Source organism: Gekko japonicus, unplaced genomic scaffold (genome assembly GCF_001447785.1).
Source record: "Gekko japonicus isolate JY-2015 unplaced genomic scaffold, Gekko_japonicus_V1.1 scaffold100, whole genome shotgun sequence".
NCBI lineage: Eukaryota > Metazoa > Chordata > Lepidosauria > Squamata > Gekkonidae > Gekko > Gekko japonicus.
Window position 1 is genome coordinate 1,085,753 of NW_015167060.1, and position 23,580 is coordinate 1,109,332.

General features: G+C 43.1%; 1 protein-coding gene across 1 annotated transcript in view; it reads right to left on the bottom strand.

Annotated features, from left to right (window-relative positions):
- Nucleotides 1–7,026: 7,026 nt before the first annotated feature.
- The window catches only part of LOC107111531 (zinc finger protein 346-like), a 39,296-nt gene continuing 22,742 nt past the window's right edge, over nt 7,027–23,580 (bottom strand). The window contains exons 6-7 of the mRNA XM_015412502.1: nt 9,060–9,153; nt 7,027–7,674 (exon numbers count right to left, since the gene is read on the bottom strand). Of these exons, the coding sequence (XP_015267988.1) occupies nt 7,569–7,674; nt 9,060–9,153 (200 nt within the window). The 3' untranslated portion in view covers nt 7,027–7,568. The remainder of the gene's footprint in view (nt 7,675–9,059; nt 9,154–23,580) is intronic.

Genomic DNA, 23,580 nt, shown 5'->3' on the forward strand with positions numbered 1-23,580 from the left:
TTGCAATGCACACATGGCCGGTCTGTGCGCAGGAAACCCACGTCGGGGGATTTATTCCAGGCAGGGCGTGATTGTGTGGATGTGGCATGGAAGTGCGGGTGGTGGTGGTGGTCTGACACCCCGATCCCGGGCCTGTATTCCGGGGAAGTGACGGACTTTCTCCCAAGCCAGCGGCGCAGCCTGGAGTTGCCGCCGGCAGAGCCTCGCGTCTCTCTTCCTTAGCCCGTGGACAGTTTCAGGGGAAAGGGGCAGAACCTTCGCCTGGCACTGGGAACCTTCGCCCAAACCCTGGGAAGGGAGAGCGGGCGTGCCGGCCTGGCTGTCGGCGCTCCTGGCCCTCTGGCAGGTCCCCAGCGGTTGGAGAAAAAAGCAAACTTTTGCAGCCCTGGAAAGTGGAAGCGGCGCCGCGCCGAGGGGAATGGCGCCCCTACCGCTCGCCAGGGCCCCTTGTGCTGGGCAGCATATGGACAGGACAGTGGCAAAAACATCTGGCGGGCCGGATAAATGTTTTCGGCGGGCCGCATGTGGCCCCCGGGCCGTAGTTTGAGGACCCCTGCTCCAAACCAACCATTCCCTTCTGGGGAACCATCATTGCCAATCTCCAAGTGAGGGCTGGAGCTCACTCAAAATTACAACTGTTCTTTATGTAGCAGAGATTAGATCCTCCGGAGAAAATGGTGGACTCAGTGTCATTATACCCTGCTGAGGTCGCCACAGAAGAAGAGGAGAAGGAGATTGGATTTATACCCCGCCCTTCACAACCCAAAGGTGTCTCAGAGTGGCTTACAAACTCCTTTCCCTTCCCACAACAGACACCCTGTGAGGTAGGTGGGGCTGAGAGAGCTCTTGACAGAAACTGCTCTTTTCTCAAGAACAGCTCTTATCAGAACTATCGCTTGCCCAAGGTCATCCAGCCAAGTGCAATTGGAGGAGTGGGGAATCAAACCTGGTTCTCCCAGATTAGAGTCCGCGCACTTAACCACTACACCAAACAGCAAATTAACACTGAGTGTCCAAAGCCAGGGCACCCGCCCAGAGCTACTTTTTAGAGGCCATTGTATTTATTTCCACAACGGGCCTTTTTTCTAGTTGATATATATCACAAGATCAACTAAAAGCTGGCCCTAGATGTTGAAAATCAGGCAGATACTTCACATGTAGTGTCTGTGAGTGTATCTTCCTGCCCTACAGCGGACACCCACTTTTGAATGGTTTAGGCTCTATAGGTACATGATTGTAAAGAAAATATGGCACTATTCACCAGTCCCAAAGGCATGGTTCACAGTGTTCATGAAACGGTGCCTCTTGGCTGGCAGTATAAAACAAAGTTTCTAGCTTGATGGTAGTGATTTGTACTACTGTATGCCAGAGAGAACAGAAAGCGAAGAGGGCAGCCCTGCATACCAACCCCCCCCCCCCAACCAACCAGATTCCAGAGAACTTAATGTGAACATGAGAATATCATGTGTTCTGCAGGAGACCAGGATCTGTTGCCCGACAGATGTCTGCAGTGCAGTTACAATTTTTCATTAGACCTGAATTTAACCATCTGCTGTCACTGGCAGAGACTCTTCATAGTTATGTGCCAAAATATTATCTCTTCTGCTGAGGATTGTGGAGTTACCTTTACAGAGGCGCAATGGCGGACAATTTGGTCTTCCAGTATGTTTCAAACTAGAGATATGAATTTGAAATTACAACACTACAAATTATTCGCAAGGTGGTACCTTACCCCTGACAAGTTGTTCCATTGTAAATACAAAACTACTCCCTTGTGTTGGAAAGGTTGCGGTAATAAAGGCACATTAGTACACTGCTGGTTGGATTGTCCCCAAATTAAAAAGTTTTGGACTACGGTTATTGCTGAAATAAAGAAAATAACCAATTATGAGATTCCAAATACACCTGTATCTCTTTTGTTACATTTTTGGCCAGGTCTGAAGCTGTCTAAACAGAACGAAAAGTTAATTTCTACTATGCTAATGGCTGCAAAAACTTAATTGCTATAAATTGGAAATTGTCTAAGGTACCAAATCTGTCACAATGGAGATCTAAACTGTGGGACTTGATAGTTTCAAATAAAATTGCTATGCAATTAATAGCTTTTGACAACCCGAAAGGTGTTAATAATTTTTTGGAAAAATGGTTTGTGTTTTTTGAATATCTTACTGCTTGTCAACCCCGATTATATGCACTACCTCAGAAATATAGAGACTTTGTGTTTTATTAACAAGTATTGTGCGTATGGATAACATTTCTCTTCTTGTTTATTAGATGTTGTTGAAAGATACTGTATACAACTAACAAGTAATACAGGATGTAAAAATATATAACACTCAATAAAAATGCTATTTATAAAAAATATTATCTCTTCTGCTGAAAAGTACAGCAAGACAGTCCAATATTGCACATGGATCAGTGAAGCTTCTCAAAGACAGACCCTCTTGTATCTTTTGTAGAGGCAAAGTAGTGCCTCAGCCACACAATCTACAAATACTGCACTAGCAGGCTGTTTGTGGTTATCACTTGGTGATGTCACTGTGATTTTAATTTTAACTGTGCATTAATTCTAATGGGACCCAAATGCCCCTCCATCCTGCCACTCTGACACACCCACTATGGCAACCCCAGGCCCTGGAGGTGAGGTTAACATCACCTTAAGTTCTCTTGAATTCCCTCAGCCTCTCTCTGCCCTTGCTTCAAGAGTGAGTTACCAGCATGCTATCAGCCTCTCTATCCCTGCTTTTAAAGACTGTGGCATTTGCCTCACATTCTACCATCATTGCGTGAGATAGGCTGCTCTCTGATGGGGAGTAGTTCGCTTCCATTTCTGTCACACTGAACCTAGAGTCCTCATCTCACTCCCTTCATTGTACCCTGATGAGGAAAGGGTGTGGTCAGATGTGACTGGAGCACACTCCTCCCTCTCTGCGCCTGCTTTGCCAAACAGCTGTCTGGTCAGGGCTTTTAATGAGGGAAAGGGCATGACGGCTGCCCGTCTCATCTGCAAGCTGGCTTCTCCTCCAACCCACTGGCCAGCTGTAAGGCAGCGGTAGCAGTAAAAGTCCCACTACCTGCCCCTCCTTCCCTGTAGGTTTGCGATGGTAAGAAAGGAGCCCTTAGGGGACTGGGTTGTCCCATACAGTTCTGACAGGAATTTATTTATTTCTTCAAATTTATATTCTGCCCTCCCCGCAAGCAGGCTCAGGGCGGATTACAACAGCAATTCGAAATAACAATTAAAACAATATAAGAAATAAATAATTAAAACAGTTAAAGAATATGAGTTGAGAACAGATGGCACTGTAATTTACAAATACAATGTTCTCAGAATTGGAACAGCTGGGCCATAAACCAGACTATAAGATCTTCTTAGATGGGCCGTATTGGATGGAAAGCTTCAGCAAGCTTCAGCAAGGGAGGCCAATAGATGGAATAAATGGACTGGCGGAACAGCTCCATTTTACAGGCTCTGCAGAACTGTAATAGGTCCCCCACAGGGCCCTGATCTCAGGTGGGAGCATGTTCCATCAGGTTGGGGCCAGGGCAGAAATGCTAAGCGGATGTCCTTTGGGCCAGGGATAACCAGCAGATGTTGGTCTGCCGAGTGCAAAGCTCTCTGGAGCACATATGAGGAAAGGTGGTCCCTCAGATATGTTGGTCCCTGGCCACACAGGGTTTTAAAGGTCAGTACCAACACCTTGAAGCAGAGCTGGTATTCAATCGGTAGCCAGTGCAATTGACGAGCACCAGCTGCATGCATGCCCGCAAAGGCAACGAAGTCAGCAGGTGTGCCGCCGCATTTTACACTAGCTCGAGTTTCCGAATCAACCTCAAGGGCAAGCCCACATAAAGCGAATTACAGGAACTGTGGGGTTTGCTCCTCCCTGATGCAGCGGCCATCAAGGAAGGCTGTGGGCAGCACCCCCTGACCAATGCTCCCTCTAAGCTGTAGTGTCCTGTGAGCAAAATTCTACTTTTTGAGCTACTGGCATTAAAGTTGTGAGTGAGTGATTTGGCTACTGCATAAATTAGTTTGCTCTGGAGCCATTCTCCCTGAGCTAAGACAAAAATCTGTGAGCTGTAGGCTAAAAAACTGTGAGCCAGCTCACACTAACTCAGCTTAGAGGGAACACTGCTCCTGACACTGTGTTGTAAACCATGCTCAGAATAAAAATCCAAATGAATAAAATGGGGTCCTACTCTTCCCAATGTACACCTGAGTATCATACAATAGTGACACATCAGAGGATTTTGCATTTTTGAGAATGTCTGTGTTTGTACACAAGTGTGTAAATCAAGGTTCTAGCTCCTAAAGTTGTGGTCAAAAGTTGAATATGTTGACCATATCCCTCCAATCCACAGTCCTTTCCCCAAACTCATGACTCCAAGGACCCCTTTCAGAAATACTCTTACGTTCTGCAGAAAAAAAGTACTGCTATCAAACTATGCCATTTATGATTTTATATTATTTGTTCCACGTGCAGAATTCAGATCCAGAGGGAAGCAATTACCCACATAATCAAAAACAGAACACCTACCTTGGCTATGAATAAAAAACAACACTTTAATCTCTAAAATAAGGAAGAGGGTGCCTGGCATTTATTTATATTTATATATAAATAAAAACAGGTGATAGAAAATTTATGAATTTGTCATGACCCTTCTTATGTCAGGCTTAGCCAGCATTTTGATCATGTTAACACTGCAACAAGACACTCAGCTTTGCACTTGCCAAAAATATCAGGTGTTAGCGACTGAAATAAAACTCAATATACAGTAGAAACTAAATTCTAAAGTCTGGGTTTCACAGAGCCAATCACTGTGTCCAAGTCTCTACTCTGCAGATTGCAAATGCTCATTGGCATGTCAGAGGCCAAACTGCACATACAACACAAGACACTGGAAGATGCTAAAATAGAAATATTAATTGCTGAGAAAGTTGAAGCTTAAAAACAAGGCTTATGCACACATAGCTACTGGTATGTCAGAAGACACATTATCTGTCCCATCTATTATTTACAGAAAAGCTGCATAGCATGTATGCAGGGCTTACCATAGAGGTTGTCAGAATAAAAGCTTATGTGAAAAGGTTATTTTACAGCCTCCCCAACTTCAATCTTGGTGTTTGACTGGTGCTAAAGATATGAAACTATTTTGGGGCACTGCAGAATAAGCACTTCCCAATCCACTGGAAACAGGTCATGCAAATCCAAAACAAAACAGAAGCCCAGTGGCAAATTCAAGCCTTGTCCCCCATCCCCCCCAACCCAATTTGAAGCTGCCCCTTCCCTGACACCCACCCCTCCGCTCAGTCTGAGCTCTTCAGAGGGAGAACATCTTATACACAAAAACCTGGCAATGGTGAAAGTAAAGTTTTTATTATGAGCAGGACTGCTTACCTGGAATGATCTGCCAGTAGCAGTGAATTGTCCTAAAAGACAGGGAATACAAGAAAATGAACTGCTGGTTTGATCTGACCTGGAACTCACCCTGACTAACACAGTATACTGCTGGAAAAGCAATGAGCCAAACACCCTCTTTTAAACTTTGTTATGGTGCTACAGAGGGAATATGCACACACACATATTAGAGAAGCTATGTTAATATACAGATAGCAATATTCATACATTTCCATCTGTGCACTACTCCAGAAGGAGATGCAGAGGTGGGCAGAAGAGGCAAAGGTGCCAGCCACTACCTACCTCCCATCACTGCAGAAAGGGAATGACAAGCCATCCCTGGTTTTGTAAATGCCCTTGCCATATAGCAAGGAGATGAGATCAGGAATATTGTAGAGAATAGGAGATACCATACAATACTTTTAATTATAAGAATGAGAAGACCATCTAAAGAGAATATGGGTTTCTTGGTAGTTACCAGGACTCAAACCTTAAACTAGCTGGAAAACAGGGAGCTCTAAAGACAGGCAGCAAAGCTTTAATCAATCAAGACACAAGAATATTAATTTCAAATAATTCCTGTTTTGATGTTTAACTGTGAAACAGATAGGAAGAGAACCAAATAAGAAAGAGCAACAGTGTCAGTTTCAGACAGGAGCAGAAAAGCTGTTCAGACATGGGCCAGCTAAGAGAAGGATATCTGTCACAGTCCTCTGATTTTTATGGTATTTGTCTTTCAGAAAAATTAGATTAAAATTTTTAATTGATTGTTCTGGACACATGCCACTGTCAGATTTCATATAAACTTGAGTGTTAGCAAACTCCAAGCTTACCACCTTCTCCTTGTAACACATGCAAGGCGAAAGGAAGGAATCTATACCCAAATTAATTTCACCTCCTTTCCTAGCAAATCAAGTAGCCAATTTAGCAGTATTCCTTGCTGCTACCTACATTCCTTTCTGAGCCTCAGGAAACTATCAGAAAGAAATGTAAGGGATCCCCTGGAAAACAGACATTTGACTGAAGAAAACAGTTTACATACACAGAACTAAAGAAGATGACATATAAAGGCCTTCCAAAACATAGCATCCACAATCCAAGCCTTGGGAAGTGGTTATCTGACTTAGAAATTTCAGAAGTGAAAGTCCCACACTGCTATGCAAAGCTCTCTTCTGTAACTTAGAAAGAGGATGAAGTATTCCCTCAGTAAATGGGAAAGAGCACTCCACAAATTTTACCTTAAGAGTTTCAAACCACAATGATGACTGTTTGCTTCTCTCAGTCTTACTATCATTTTGTGCAAGTTTGCTCAAACGCTTTAAAATTTTAAGAACGAACAATTTTTAAAAGCCTTTGTTACATTAAAAAAAAATTCCGATAAACATTTTAACACAATGGAAATTTTTGCACAGCTAGGTTAAAAATGTTACAGCTTCCATAAAAGTATCAGGAACTGAAAAGAGAACACATTTCTGGAAACACACCTAGCCACTTCAGCAGGCCCCTGTCCTGTTCTTTGCCTTTTTGAAGCAGATTATGCATACTATTAACCGAACCAGCTTTACTGAACAGATCATCAGATGCTCCAGAACCAGCATCTGCAGAACTACAAAAAAGAAGCGAATGGCAATCAATGACCTAAGAAACTCTGCACACAAACCCAACCAAAGAAAGGGCAAGACAAACACAAAGATATTACTCCTTTCTAGGAGAGTGAAGGATAGCCAGTCTGTCCAATTATGCCCAATACCACACCTCATACTTAAGCACTCTGTTACCCGAAACCTTAAACGTTCTTCCAAAGGTCAATCTTCTCTGGCTGGTACTGGGTGGAGAACTTCCCTCTGAGTCTTCTGAGCAGAAGAAAAGGATGGGCTTGAGAGAACACTGGCAGACACTCATGCCAGACACAAGACCCGCCCCCATCTCAGCCATTTCTGCAAGAGATTACACAATGAAAACTATTCTAAAGGACTGAGCGAATGCCAACTGGTAGATCTGTCCCTTCTAGATCCTTTAGCCAACTGTTAGTTCTGAAATCAGCTAAACCTGTGCACTGCAGGACAGGAGGATTTCTTATAGCCAGAGGAACAACAAAACCACAGTGGGCTGATAAAAGATGTTCACATTTGGGCCATTTGCAATCCAAATCCAATGGATCTTGCTCTAGAGGTCTTGGCTAAAGTAGCTGTAGCCATCAGGGCCTGCTGTCTCCTCTCGTGTGTACTGCTGCTTTTGGTACCGTCCTGTAATGGGTACTGCTCCTGGTATCCTGTAATTTGAGAAGAAGTAAGTATGAGAACTGATAATTTCACAATATATAGGAAGTGAACACTTATCCACTAAGAAATTCTAAGCTTTGCTTTGATCAACAAATCTGCAACATTCTAGGTTTTGAAAAATCCCACCTCCAAGCATCACGATGGACACCTTTCATGCTTACATGGTGCTTGGTTGGGACAGGAGTCCAGCAACGACTACAGTTGTAAGCAATGAAGTGGGCTCATCTGCAGATGTACTCATTATAGTATAATTTGCATAATGAACCAGAGGTGGGGTTTTCTGCTAAGTAAATAGGATTGCACTTGGTAATATAATGCTGTGGTATGCATGAGGGCTGTCAGTTTAAAACTGGCCCCTTTAGCTGTTCTTTTAATATCAGTTTGATCTGCAGAAATTATCAGGTGATGTTATGTGGCTCCATACCATGAAAAGCTTCAACTGCTCATTCTTCATATTACGCCTTTATTAACATTTCCTTTATTCTACACCCTGAAAATCATCATGCTCAGTGATGGTTCCATGGCATTCACTAAAACAGATGCAGAAATGAGTCTTTATGATAAAAGTTAGACTTGAACTAGTTTTTCCCTTGCATTCCACCAGTCCCAGAGACTACCAGTCACACAACATAGGGCAGCATGTTCTTTGTGAAAGATTTTCTTCTATGGATTTAGAATGTTCATAGCAATTTGGCACTATTACAATGGTCCACATTTATGGCATTTTAAGAACATAAGATAAGCCAATGTTGGATCAGGCCAATGGTCTATCCAGTTGAGCACTCTGTCACACAGTGGCCAAAAAAACCCAGGTGACATCAGGAGGTCCACCAGTGGGGCCAGGACATTAGAAGCCCTCCCACTGTTGCCCCCCCCCCCCCAAGCACTAAGAATACAGGGCATCACTTGCCCCAGACTGAGAATTCCTATCAGTTCCAGGACAAATTTGTCCAAATTGAAAATGTTTTCTAAATAAGATAGCAATAACTCAGGAACTTGTTGATCATGGCCAGAGTGGCAGTGGACCCAAGAAGGCTGAAGCACATCTGTGTGACAGAATCCACCCCAAAGAAGAGCTAATTAAATTTTCTTGCTGCAGGACAGCTGAAATGAATCCAGACCAGAAGACATCATTGGAAAATGCTACAGTGTGTCATCTGGCTCATAAAGTTTATCTGTTTACTAAATCATTATTACTCTGATTCATTATTAGCAAACAGCTTGTCTTAGCATCCCACAGAACTTACCAGAGGTAAGCCAAGAGAATAAATTTGCAAAAATCTCTATTGCAAGTCAGATATGGGAACAGTGATTTCCCTGCAAAGACAGTTTACATAATGAACTACTACAGACAGCAGAACATTTAAACACTTACTGATTCCTGTGTTTGAAACCGCTGATGTGAGCCTGGTATTGCTCTATAGAGTTCAGTACTATGTTACAGGTATTGCAAGGATACCCCTTCCCAGCTGAAAAAATAGTATTAAACCCAATGAGTACTAAGTTAATGGGAGAGCTGAAGTAAAAGCAAGAAATACAATCAAATTTGAATATCAGTTAACAATTGTAAAGTTCATTGTATTAAGTGTGTTAGTCTACTGCAGCAAAACAAAACAAACAAACAAAGATTCTTCTGGCACCTCAAACTCTAACAGATTACAGAGTAAACTTTCATAGATGACAGTCTACACTTCATCGGATCCATGAAGTGAATCCTTAGCAGACACTGAGAAAAATTTTTAAACAGTTGGGTTAAAAGGCCAATAAATACAGGTGCTATCTTCTGTAACGTTTTCATGCAAAATTCAAAAGCATGCAAGATAAGCATTGTGCTCTTTCACAAAAGCTGCAACTGGTGACAGCATAATGTCCCTAGTTATGTTCAGCAACTGATAACTGCATTATCTCTGTTTAAGCCCTGGCTTGAATCCAGATTAATACTGTTATGTATTGGGACTGAAACATTCCAGGACTGTTCTACCAGAGACAGGGTGAGGTTGGAGCCCAAGAACAATAGCCCAAAGTGGCATTCATGGTGACCTGTCAAAGGAGATGCTTGGAGCACCAAAATGGAGAGCCAGTTTGCTGTAGTGGTTAAGAGCACTGACTCTGGGACAACTGGGTTTGATTCCCCACTCCTCCACATGCAGCTGCTGGTGTGACCTTGGGTCAGTCATAAGTTCAAGGGCAGTTCTGGAAAGAGCTCTCTCAGCCCCACCTACCTCACAGGGTTTCAGTTGTGGGGAGGGGGAGGGATTATAAACCACTCTGAGACTCCTTCAGGTAGTGAAGGGTGTGGTATAAATCCAACCTCTTCTTCTTCTAAACAATGCCTTTCAAAAGCAGACAAAAAAGCAACTTATCAGTTACTGGGGCATTAATAAATACAATGAATATCTGAGCTGTTCATGGCCTGGGGTCTTTATCGAAGACCACCTCTTCCCCACAAGAGTCGCACTCTGCCAATCAAGGCCTACTATTATTTCTAACCTGCAGGCTTATCTGGACTTTGGCTCCCCAGTGGCAGCAGTGGTACCGCGGAATTGTCTTCTGGAAGGTGTAAGGAAGGCCCCTACTTTAACGGGCTTCTGATACTGCTGCAAGATTGATTGAAAAGGGCTTGTTTAAATTAGTTAGATCAATTAGTTTGGTCTTAAAATCTTCACCTGTATTTTTAATATGCTTTTCAGCCTGGTTCACATGTTTTAAATTTTGTGGTATGTTTTTTGTTTTTACTGTAATCTATCTCCAGTCCTTTGAGAAAGAGAGAGACAGGCAGTACAAAAATAAGTTTAAATAAGTAAAGTTTGCTCAATCAACATTTTCTGGAACAATTTCTATGATGCTTTATGCAGCAATATACAGTTCTTCATACAGAACATAGCACTAACACTGCAAAAAAAATTCTATACTTATCTCTTTTCTCTTCAGTTGTACCAGAAGGAAAGCATTTTTTTTAAAAAAATCAATAGGACGTGACACTGACATACTAGTTTGTATCTTCCCATTGTTTTCCATGATGGAAGTACCCTTTGGGGGGGGATTTAGAGCATTTCAATAATTCTCTTGTACTATTATGAACGTCAGCTTTGCTACTCCCTCCTGTTTGGGCAGGTCCCCTGATTTCAAGGAGCAGAATTTCACAGAGCTTGACAGGCTGCAGCAAGAGGGTTGAGGCAGGAGTCCTATTCTGTATCCATTATCCTGCTCACTGGATAAGAGCCACTGTGTTTGCTGGTATCTCTTTCACTAGACCATCTTATTTAGAAGAATAGTACATAACATGTTTAGGTGTTATAATGATTTTCACTTAGTATAGCTTTTACTGAAGAGACAGTCAAACCTGTGCCTGTTAGGTCTGAAGTTGTACGTCACTACATGGGGAATTAAAGTGGTGGGTAGGGGAAGCACCAGAGTGTTAATGAAAATATTCCACTAGTGGTGATGCCAGACTGCAGGAAAGGGCGAAAAACGGTTATAAAAATGGCAACTGCACACTAGGGAGAGAGCTGATCCTTCAAACACCTGCTTAGCTCAAAAAGAATGATGTTTATGCTCAGTTTAAGAATAGCTTCGTACCATTAAACAGGATCAGCTACTTTCAGGATTTATATGATGTGAAATGAAGACTGGGACATTTGAAGACCTTGGAACTCTATCAAGTGTTCTGGTTGCAGGTGGCATCTCCCTTTTGGCAGTCTGGATCCAACCCAATCTACTTTTTGCACAGAAAATGTGCATGTGCTTCCACTTTGCTGCATAGCCCATATATCTCCCCTGAAGGCTGTGCATCAGTTGCAGTTCCTGGATGTGTAGATTTGGGTTTTTTTGTAAAAGTGCGCATTATTGACCACTGAAAAAGGCCCTTGAGGTCAAAACCAGGCTCAGACTTTTTTCACTGGGGGCATTTAAATTCCTTAGGGTGCAGTTCACTTAATTAAAGTTCATTTGATTGAGGTTAATTAAATTACATTTGATTTTATTACCATTGGTTCATGCAGTCTGCAACATTAAATGGACCATGAGCTGACGGGTGCACTCTCCGTTCTGCAGGCTGGGGGGTTTAGTTCATGAGAAGGGAAGGCGAGTGCTCAAAGCCTCCTTTCCACCAAGTCCTGGACCCCATTCTTCACCAGAAGAGACTTTCCTGTTCCCCCCAAAATTGCCCAGCACGCACACTGCCTGAAATTCTCCGACTTCCCATCATGATTGTGGAAGTCAGACAGAGAAAGAAGGAGAAGCCCTCGACAAGAATTGCAGGAATGGGAGCAAGCGAGGGGGAGAGAGCCATGGGCTTGGCTTGCCTCTCGGAAGGCAGCAAAGCAATCCCTCTTGCCAGAGCCACCTTCCTGGGGGAAGACAGAGCCCTTGCATTGACGACTGAGCTACGTGTGGGGGGCTGCTGGTGGCTGAGCTGTGAACAGAAGCTGGACTCGGAGGCGGTGGCAGTTGGCTCCACATGAGCACCTCCCCCCCCATACACATCTGCCTCATTCAGGCACATAAAATCACCCCTTTGTCAGGAGTGGCATGGGTCACATGATGCCAGAGTGGCCTGCCTGTCCCCTGGCCGAAACACGTATGGTCTTGTGTTGGTCATTTGACATGTTCCTCAATTGTGTTTGAAAAACATTACTGCTTATCTAAAAATTGCTCTAATTCTTACTGCAGCCTGTCATTCGGGCCCTATGGTTTTAATTTTAGTAGTAGTAGTAAAAGAAAAGAAGTAGTAGTAGTAGTAAAAGTAGAAGTAGTAGTAGAACAAGCGGAGGAGATTGGAATTATACCCCACCCTTCACTACCAAAAGGAGTCTCAGAACGGCTTACAATCTCCTTTCCCTTCCCCTCCCCACAACAGACACCCTGTGAGGTAGGTGGGGCTGAGAGAGCTCTGAAATAACTTGTAACTGACCCAAGGTCACACCAGCAGCTGCATATGGAGGAGTGGGAAATCAAACCTGGTTCTCCCACATTAGAGTCTGCGCTCCTAATCAATACACCAAACTGGCTCTTTTACTATTGTGTACACCACATAATATTTATTTTGATTATACTTTATCTGTTGTAGCTTTACCCATGTACCATCTTCAGTATATTCCGGGTTGAGTTTTGCCTCCCCCTCCCCTTTGTCTTTTAAAGTATTTGGATACATTTTGAAATTAAATTTCTGTGGCCCTCGTGTGTCAAATAACTACGTAGCTGAAAACCTGCGCACACCTCTTAATCTCCTCTCCCCTTATTGATGTGGTTGGATTCTGTGCTCAACTAAGTGAGGAGCCTTTCTCCAGAACAAAGAGTTCTTCCCCTGAAGGAAGGTTTCTTGCACCAAGCTGAACAGAGCAGTAAGATCCAACCTATATTTGCTAGGTGTATGAAATCCCCAACAGTACCTTAGCATGCCATGTATGGTCCTCTGCCACACCATGTTTATTCAGTCCGTGTGCACATTATTTTCATTAAAAAAAAGATATTTAGTGCTCAAATCTATACAATCTATACACCTGAATGAACTCACTGATCCTTGCTCCTGAGTAAATATGTACTTGATCTCAATAAATATGTTCCGAGTCCGGAGTAAATATGCACTTTAGTGCTAATTTACCCTATATACTTTCAATTTTTTGCTTTTTATTTATCTCCCTTCAGTATAAATCTTTCTTCAAAATTAACATATATGCTGTTTTTTATTTAGTTATTTAGTTACAGTACTGTAATACTTTTACTTGGTGCAGCAGCAAGCTGAATACAAATCAATGTATTTACACTTGTTTCTTCCATAACATGGCCTTAACAGGTCTCGGAATTTACAAATTATTTTAGATATATATATTCCTTCTAAATCCCTTACACCCACCAAATACAATCCAACAGCATTCAAGATGTTTCAGAGTATTAAGTTTATTTCTGGGGAACTGTACCAAACTAACAATTCCTTTTCTTATAACAATCTTGAGATTAAAATTGTTTAATCCATTTTAAAATTTTAATCTGAGTTTCATTAACAGTGTAATCATATGCAAAATTACCTCACCCTAATTTTCACATATTGCCTAGCGTAAGAACAACACATATATTAGGCAAAAATAAGGTTCAGAAAAAGCAGTAAATACAGGTTGTAATTATGTAAAATTCAAATATCAAGAAAAGTACAGATGCTATTCATAATAGTAGTGATTTGTAATACTATTTCCTTAGTTTTTGCTAAGTTTCTGGACACCAGTATAGCTAAGGAACCCTAGGTTGTTCTTAATCCCTTGAGAGATAGTAACAAATATGGAGCTGAGATTGATACTGCTGTTAACTTTTCTATGTGTGTGCCTGTGCCTTCTTAGTAAGACCCAGTACATGCATCTGACAAAGTGGGCTCTAGTCCACAAAAGCTTGTGTTGGAATAAAAACTTGTTAGTCTCTAAGGTGCCATAAGACTCCTCGTTTTTTTGCTACAAACATGGCTACCCCTTCTGGATTATTAATTAGGCAATAGTTTTTAAAAAACTATCACAGACATGATTTGTGACCTCTAAATATATTTCTACATAGAGATAACAGCATTCTTATTTTGCATACCAAACTTATTCTCAAATATGTAGTCTGAGATCAGGATGCTACTATTCTAAAATATTTTCAGTGACCAGTAATTTTGCACTACATGTAAAAGCTACTGCTTGACTCTGCTTCTGCTCAGACTGGGGTGAGGTAGGTACTTCCACAGATTCCCCCTTCAGCTTCATCCTCCCTGCACCACATCCCCTGACCTCAGTAACAGTTTCTTTAAAAAGATCCATCCCCTGAGCAAAACTGTGAGGGCAGTTCTTGATCTACACTTACTTTGATTCAGCTACTTTCCCCAATACAACCATGCATCCTATTCCTTAAGATTCTCTTCCTTTGTTATGTTGTGTACTTCTAAGTAAAGTTTTTAAAATCATCTTTTGCCCTAAGATACCGTAGTTATTTATTTAGCAAATTTTATGCTGCCTCTCAAGGAAGCTTGCCTGAAGTGGCTTACAAAATAAAACACAGTAAGAACAAAACACTAGAAGTGACTGCAGTGAAGATGATTTCTGCTGAAAGGGTGGGGCAATTCTCACCAATTCCCTTCTCCTGTGGCAGTCTCCTCTCTTGTGCTGCTCCTGGGAGATGCTATTTCTTGTCCTTCTGGAGCAGCATGGGGGGAGAGGGTTGGGTTGCAGCAGGAGATGGAAAAATCCCCACTGTGTTTACAAATATTCATTGTGTCAACAAAGATTTGGTGCAAGATCCAGCCCAAAGTTTCCCTATCTGTCCAGTGGTAAAACACAAACTACAGCTATGTGACTCCTGTCTGTGAATTCAAATTGTGCATCGAATTACAATGTCAAGCTCAATAACCATGTGTGGATGCCAATGCTTACAATAATGAAGTATAAGCCCTGTTCACACTACAATGAACAAATGTATTTCTGTTTTGAAGCAAGAACCAACAAATGAAACTAGGGACCAATACCTGGATAAATGTAGGGTTTAAGTTATACTTTCAGTCATACATGCATCAAATGTAACGTGAGAATTACTCAAGGTACTTGTAAAGAAAAATGGAGTGTATGCTGTACATAGATTGTACAGATGTTCATTCTTATGTGTGAAGAGGGCTTCTGCTGATGATATGCATCCACTAGCATTAGTATTTACCACCAAGGATTTATACTACTACATAATTCAAAAACTACTGCTAATTTTCTAGCCTTGACCTGGATAGCCCAGGCAAGACCGATCTCGGAAGCTAAGCAGGCAAACAGGAGGTAGGAGAAGGCGGGAGGTAGGGGCAGGCTTTATTCAGTCACCTCTCTGAATATCCTCCAATAGGGGTCAGTCATCAGAGGTCGCCATGACTTCCAGGTGCACACGCATTCACACGCACATTAAAAAAACAAAACTTATGCTAATTTTCCAACACTTTGCGTCCAACATATGGCTATACATCTCAGTATATGAATTTATTTCTTGGATTAAACTGTACAGCAGTTCCCACATAAGATCCAAATTTTCTATTTGCTCCATTTTTAATTATGTTAAATCTGATGTATATAAAATATTGCAGCCAGTTGCAGCCAGTGAGTCCTCCATGAGCATAAGGGCATGCTGCCAATTCTCCCTCTCACTGCAGATCCCCACATTGTGCTCAGTACTGTTCTGAGGGAACCCCTAATCACAGAAGTAGTATTTTGGGGACATGGTGGCCTGCAGAGGAAGATGGGAAAGTTCTTCTCCATGAGCACAGATGCAACCCACATCATGGTAGTAATCATGGATTGGCAGCATCTTGAGGAGGGCCTCCTGTTGGACAAATAGGTGGTGGCCAAGGGCACCTTTCACCAGTTTTGGCTGGTTAGCCAGCTGTAGTCTACTCCTGGGTAAAAAAGATCTTGCCAACCTCATATATGCCCTGGTAATATCTAGATTAGAATACTGCAGTGCCATAGGCGGATCTACTGTGAAACTAATGAAGCTTAAGCTTCAGGCCCCCAATCTCAGCGGCCCCCTGAAGCAATTTTTTTTAAATGAGTGAATTTTCCAACAAAAATTAATGGAGTTTTTAAAGTGTTTATTGAAATAAGGCTATTTTAGTGACAGAATCATAAGGCAGAAGTACTTAATACTGACCTTAGAGTGGAGCATGCTCAGTGCTGTAGCTTCCCCTAAAGTGGGCTGGTTGTTCCCAGCAGCCTAGCAGTTCAGCCTGGCCCAGGAAAAAGCAACAGCACCATAAGGGTGGGGAAAGGCCTGCACAGATTTGTTGTTTCAAGGCCTGCTTTGGATTATTGTAGGTAAATTATTATTATTATTTAGAACTGTTGCAATACATGTTTTTAGTATTCTGTTTGTTAATGCTTCTGAGGCATTTGGCCTGGCCCAGGAAAAAGCTGCACCATAAGGGGAGGGAAAGGCCTGCACAGATCTTGTTGTTTCAAGGCCTGCTTTGGATTACTGCAAGTAAATGTTGGTAATCTGTGCAAGTATTAGAGATCTTTTAAAACAAAGGTGAAGTGGGATTCAGGATCCAAGTGAGAAGAACTGCAGCCTCCGTGACACAGCCTAGAAATCTTATCTGATGTTCCAATATTGTGAGGTTAACCTGGACTTAAATATACGTATTACTTATGTGTTTAGACTTTTTGTACTGTGCAACTTTGTGGATGCTGAAGATATTTGTGCCAATAATATCCTAAAAAGCCTTGCTATGAGGTAACAGCAACTGGACTGGGATGAATAAGGACTCCTATGAAAACCTCCATGCTTTTGTTTATATACTTTATTGTAATGTTAAATTGCATCTGTTGCATTGCCTCTTTTATGTTTGTGCTTAAGTGTGTTATTCATAAATACATGTAGTTGCAGTAGAATTAATAACAGTAACAACTTTATGGCTGTAATTGTAGAGATCAAGATCCCAAGTGGAATAGCAATGAGTTCAAGAAAGTACTTAAGCGGATACCAAAAACACAAACTCAAGGAGAAACGATCTGATGAAATTTCTCTCTCATATGACAAAACTGTATGTGAATATGTTGCTAGAAAAAACAGAAAAAAAGTATTTTGTAAAATGTGCTTCATGTAGTATGCATTCTCATAGGTGTCTAAAAAATATATATTAACTATGGACTTTGCTATACTTTATTTCATCGTTCTATGATGCATCATGCATGTATATGTTTCCCTAATTTTCATCCCCCATAACCTGAAAACTATAAGGCATAGCCTAGGAAATTTTTATTCACACAAGTGACTTTGACATGTAAAACAAACCAGTATAGCAATTTTAATCAAAATCTGAGATTTAGTGGTTAATTTTTTTTAAAAAATGTGGTCATCTGCCATGGAATAACCCCACTGAAGAAGACAACAGCAGTTACCCAGACCTCCTTGCTGGTGCAAAAGGGCTCACTGTATGGCCCATTTTCAAGGGCTCTACCCCAACACACTGTTCTCTGCCATTTGAGCCTTGAGATCCTTGCAAGGGCAGCAAGGCCCTTTGGACCTTGTTGGATGTTGCCCTATTCTTGCTGGTTGCAAAGGGGCCCTCATAACAGTTCAAGCTTTAGGACCCCAAAAATGTAGATCCACCCCTGTGCAGTGCACTCTTGGTTGAGCTCTCCCTGGTCTGCAAACTACAACTGGTATAAGCTATGCGGCAAGAATTTGATTGGGGGGTCATAGGGACATTTCATCTACACTGGCTTCCAATCTGCTTCCAGGCCCAATTCAAGTAACTTTTTTGCCACATGGCTTCAGATCAGCATCCCTTAAGGACTGCCTGCCCCCATATGATCCTACTGAACCTTTACGGTAATCTTCAGAGGCTTTGCTTTGGGTGCCTATAATCTGAAACTAGATGGGTGGCAATCCAACAAATGGCCTTCTTGGTTGTGGCATCAAGACTGTGGAATCCCCTTCCAAGGGAAATTAGTCAGTCCTGCTCTACTGTTTCTTCTGCCAGCAGGTGAAGACTTTTTTGTTTTATTTTCCATCCCCTCCTTCCTGTTTGTTCTTAACTATGTGTGTATGAATTATTTTTTAAAGTTGGTTCTAATGTTTTATTACTACTCATCACTTTGAGGGCCCAAATTGGGTAGAAAGATAGGATAAAAATGCTTTAAATGATTAAATAAAATTAATTTTGTTCAGGATATACTTTTGTTCATCATACACTGCACCTTGTAATTGAAATATCTTACATGTTCAGGTGGGTTTTTAAAATTGAGTCTACAAAAGAAAAGCATTTATGCTGTATACAGTACCCAAGAACAGCTACAAGCGGATGTTCCCATATTGTACAATGGGATACAGTGGCCTTCATGTTACAGCAGCACCATGATATAATGGCCACTACTGCTCCCATATCTGCAATGTTTAGCTGAACAGTAGTGACAAGAATATTCAAGACTGATTATGTCACGTGATGTAACACCTCCACAATCCTGCAGGATACCTACTATGCCCGTATGGGTAATACTGCAATCTTATTTGCTCTCCAGCTACCTGAGCACTGTTCTCAAAGCAAGAAAAATTTCCAGCTCCTGGAGAAATGCTATTTTGCCAAGTAACTATCAGGCCTTCCTGGAAAGTTCTAGACCCTTATAGCCTGATCCTATGCATGTTTACAAAATGCCACTTTGTTAAACAGCACTTCTAAAGATGAATGCACAAACGCACAACCTTAACTTTCAAGTAATCTTGATGATGATGATTATCCCTGCATGTATATAGTACAAGACATCAACTTGCTGTGCAAAAAACACAGGTGTAGCTTGATCAATGAAAGGCTTTAGATTTTTCTCTTGGGCTTTACAGAGGTTCCATTTAGTAGCAAATCAACATGTTTGAAATTTCTTTTAGCAAAAAAACAGTATGCATGCTTCACTGAGAAATATATTTAAAGTCTGATTTTACATTTTTTTTCAACCACACTGAAACACTGAATCTGTCTTATGAATTTCTTCAAGCCCCGCGATTCCTTCCCATTCACCCCCACATAATTACACATCATTCTCTTGAATACTTAATGGATTGGATCCCACAGAGAAGCTCATGTAATGTGTCAGTAGAGGGGATCTTTCTAATTTTGCATAGCAGCCTGTTTATCCCCACCAAAATCCTTCCTGATGGTCAAAGGGTCATAAACTGCATTGCAATTCCTGCTCCTCTTTGCAGTCCCCTCTACTACAGAGAATTTTGTTTGTGAACATCCCATGACCCTCAGATAAGATGTGCTGGGATAAATAGTAGGCTACTGTGGGGAGAGAAGGTGGAGGAAGATTAACCAACTGGTTACACAAGCTTTTCTAAAGGACCCATTCTACAAATTGGTACTCTTAACTGGACCCAAACACCTTTCTTCTTGGGGTTAGCTATAGTTTTTATGTTTTTTGACTGTTTATCAAGCCTGTTTTTTTCTTTCATTTTGAATATGCCATCCCACTACTCATCCCACTTGCTCCATGGTTTAAATTTTTTTAAGTATACATTAAATTCATTTTTTGTATTGGAGAATAGTGGAAATCAATGCTAACTGCTTACTTAAATCAACACATTTTTGTGACTGCTGCTTCAAAAACTCACTACTTTTATTACCGTCCACTCCCATTTTCTGTGACTGCTTGGGATTCCTTTCCCATTATTTATATTATTTTCCCATGTACTTTTCCATAAACATTTACAATTTTAATTTTTTCTTTCCATAATACATACTCTGCTGCCAGCATTTTTTGCCACACAATGAGTTTTTACTTGGCAGTTACATTTACATCATTCTCATCTCCTTGTTATGATCCTAACAATTTGCTCTTGGATTATTATGGGTTGCCTCCAACTCTTCTGTGAACAGAGTAAGTTCCTGGAAGTGACTTTTACTACTTTACCCTTACTAATGCACCCTCCAACTTTCCCGAAAAGGTGCCCCTTAGAGGAACTTGCTGGAGTGCAGTATGTGGTGCTAAAGTAGGAAGCTGGAACCAGCAGAAGCCACCTTTCTGCAGCAAGTGGTGCAAACAATATGAATGGAGCTGATTCAACTTTGGGCTGTATATCCCCACTCCATTCTGAAGGGCTGCCCTCAATTTATGAGAATGCCCTTAGATTCCACTTCACTGTTCACAATGCTACCTTCAATTACTCCTGTTCAGTAATGCAGACATGTGCTTTGCTTTGCTGTGTGTTTTACTAACCAAGCTAGGCAACAGCTCAGTTTGCACGGATTACAGTGCCTTGTGGTGGCCCAGCAGACAGCTCACTCTCTATCCAGCCAACTTTCCCCCACACCTTTTGTGAGCTCTGTAGCCTCCTGAACGCCTCCTTCACACCCTTTCCTCAAGGTGCAGTATTGTCCAGCCTTGCAACTGCACACTGGACTCAACTGCTGCTTTCTTCAAGTGCACATCCACAGCTATATACCTATTCCTGAGGGGAGGGGGGAGGAGAGTCTTTCCACAAACCAGAATTTTCATGCACGCTTTAGGGTTTCCTCCGTTATCAGGGAGGAACTCCTGCCCTGTACCTCCACCCCCTGCAGGTCTACACATTCTTTTTCATGAACACAGTGATGGGTGGGGGTGGACAAAGAGAAAAGAAAAACAGGTTGCTTACCTGTAACTGATGATCTTCGAGTGGTCATCTGTGCAGTACTACACATGGGTTGGGCGCCTGCGTAAGACCTCAACCGGAGAAACTTCTAGAGCTTTGCCTCAGAAAACTTTTGGCAGGCTCTCTTCCCACCCTGGGGAGCAGGCACGCACTGCGCATGCCTGGAGCCGGGGGGGGGGGGGGGGTCGCGCCCCCCACACAGTAAGTCCCATGAAGCCAAAGAAAGGTGAACAGGAGATGTCAGCAGTGGGGAAGGCTGGGTGGGATTGTGGTACTACACAGATGACCACTCGAAGATCATCAGTTACAGGTAAGCAACCTGTTTATCTTCGTCATGGTCTCTGTGCAGTCCCACACATGGGTGATTACCAGAGCTGAACCAGTTGGAGGAGGGAGCTGGCAGCTGCAAAAGACACAAAGAATACTGGTTAAGACACAGCATCATCAGTGAGAAAAAACACCCATGGGTCCTACCTGGGGACGCAGCAGGGTCAAACGAAGAGAGATCGCAGCCCCGACTGGCCGAATGCAGCATCCCGTTGAGCTCGGACATCGAGAGCGTAGTGGGTCATGAAGGTTGATGCCGAGGACCACGTAGCAGCTGCACAGACATCCTCCAACGGAACACCAGCCAGGAAAGTGGTGGATGTCGATACCGCCCGTGTAGAATGGGCAGTGACACAGGTAGGGATGGGTTCACGTGCAAACTCATAGCAAAGGACTATGGTGGAAGTCACCCATTTAGACAAGTGTTGAGAGGAAATCGGCTCCCCGACATGAGGGGGGCCATAGGCAAGGAACAGCCGAGGAGATTTATGTATAGGCTGAGTCCTATGTAAATAAAAAGAGAGTGCTCTGCGCACATCAAGGCAGTGGAGGGCTCTCTGAGGTGCATCTGTCGGATTCGGAAAGAAAGAAGTTAAGACAGGGACAGGTGAAAAGCAGAAACGACTTTAGGCAGGAAAGAAGGATCTGGTCTAAGGACAACCTTCTCCTTATGAAAAATTGTATAGGGGGGATCAGCCCGAAAGGCAGCTAGTTCCCCTACTCTGCGTGCCGTCGTAATTGCTATAAGGAAGGCCGTCTTCCAGGAGAGCAACCTGAGATCGACCATAGCCATGGGCTCAAACGGCTTGGACATAAGTTGAGTGAGAATGAGTGACAGACTCAACAAAGGCACCAAGGGCATCCTAGGGGGACAGAGCTGGAGGAGACCTTTAAGGAACGACTTTGTAAGACGGTGGGAAAAGACTGTGGATCCTTGTATCTAGGGATGGTAGGCGGAGATGGCCGCTAAATGGACCTTTAAAGACGAGTATGCAAGGGCATTATTTTTTAAGGAGACAACGTACGAAAAAATCTCACGGAGAGACGACTGGACGGGATCGAAGGAGTGATCAGAGGCATACGACTGGAACCTCTTCCACTTCAAACAGTAAGTGGTTACAGGTAGAGGGTTTCCTGGCATTCAGGAGGACTTCAGACACTTCAGGCAGGAAGTCTAGTGCAGGATCTTCCAGGCAGTTAATCGGAAGAAACCCGGATTGGGGTGGAGGATCCTTCCTCGAGCCCGAGAGAGGAGATCGGGGACGACAGGCAGAGGCCAGAATGTCCGGTTGGAGAGATGAAGGAGGTGCGGAAACCAGACTTGGCGCGGCCACCATGGAGTGACAAGGATGCACGACGTGGCATCGGCCACAATCTTCTGAACGACCCGGGAGATCAAGGGGAACAGAGGGAAGAAGTAGAATAGGGTTCCCTTCCAGGTGTGGAGAAAGGCATTTCCCAGCGACTGAGCAGATGGTGAACCGTGGCTGAAAAAAAGGTGACACCGAACTCGAGAAAGACAGGTTTCAGGTATCGAAGGTGGATGGACCATTTGTTGTCCGACAAGCAGGAGCGGCTCAATTGATCAGCATCTATGTTTTGAACGCCCAGAATGTGTATCGCGGAAAGCGTGATGGAATGGCGGATGCACCAGCGCCAGAACCGATGGCTGACTGGCAAAGACGAAGGGAGGCAGTCCCGACCTGATTGTTTATGTAGTAAACGGTGGTGGTGTTGTCGGAGGGAATCCGAAGCACCGGGAGGAAAGAGCGGAGAGCGAGATGAACCGCACACAGCTCCAGGATATTGATATGAAGGGTGGCCTTGCGACGAGACCAGGTCCCCTTCCGAAAGGATTCTGCACTGGGCTCCCGAACCCCAGAGGCATGCGTCAGTGGAGATCGACACTTGCGGAGGAGGATGCTGAAAGAGCATGCCGGAGAGCAAGTGCTGAGGATGAGACCATCAGGCGAGGGAGTCGATGACAAAGGGTGGGATCGACAGAATTTTGTGCCACGGACTGTGGAGAGGGTCAAAGGTACAGAGAAGCCACAGTTGGAGGGGACGCATCCTCAACCTGGCATGACAGACGATGAAGACAGTAGACACAAAGTGCTTCAGGAGCCTCATGACGAACCAAGCAGTCTGCCAGGGAGAGGTCTGGAACTGCGAGACCAAGGCGAGTATGTGAGAGGCCCTTGAGTTCGGGAGTAACGCGATATCGAGGTTCGTATCAAGACGGGCACCCAGAAATTGAAGGACCTGGACAGGTCAGAGTGACAACTTGGGTAGGTTTACACAAAGCCCGCGGGCATGAAGGAGAGACAGGGTCATTTGGACATCTATGAGGAGCTGGTCTTGGGTGGCGGCGACGAGAAGGAAGTCATTGATATAGGGATACAGGGCAATCCCACAACGATGGAGGTCTGCAGCCACCACAGCCATCAGCT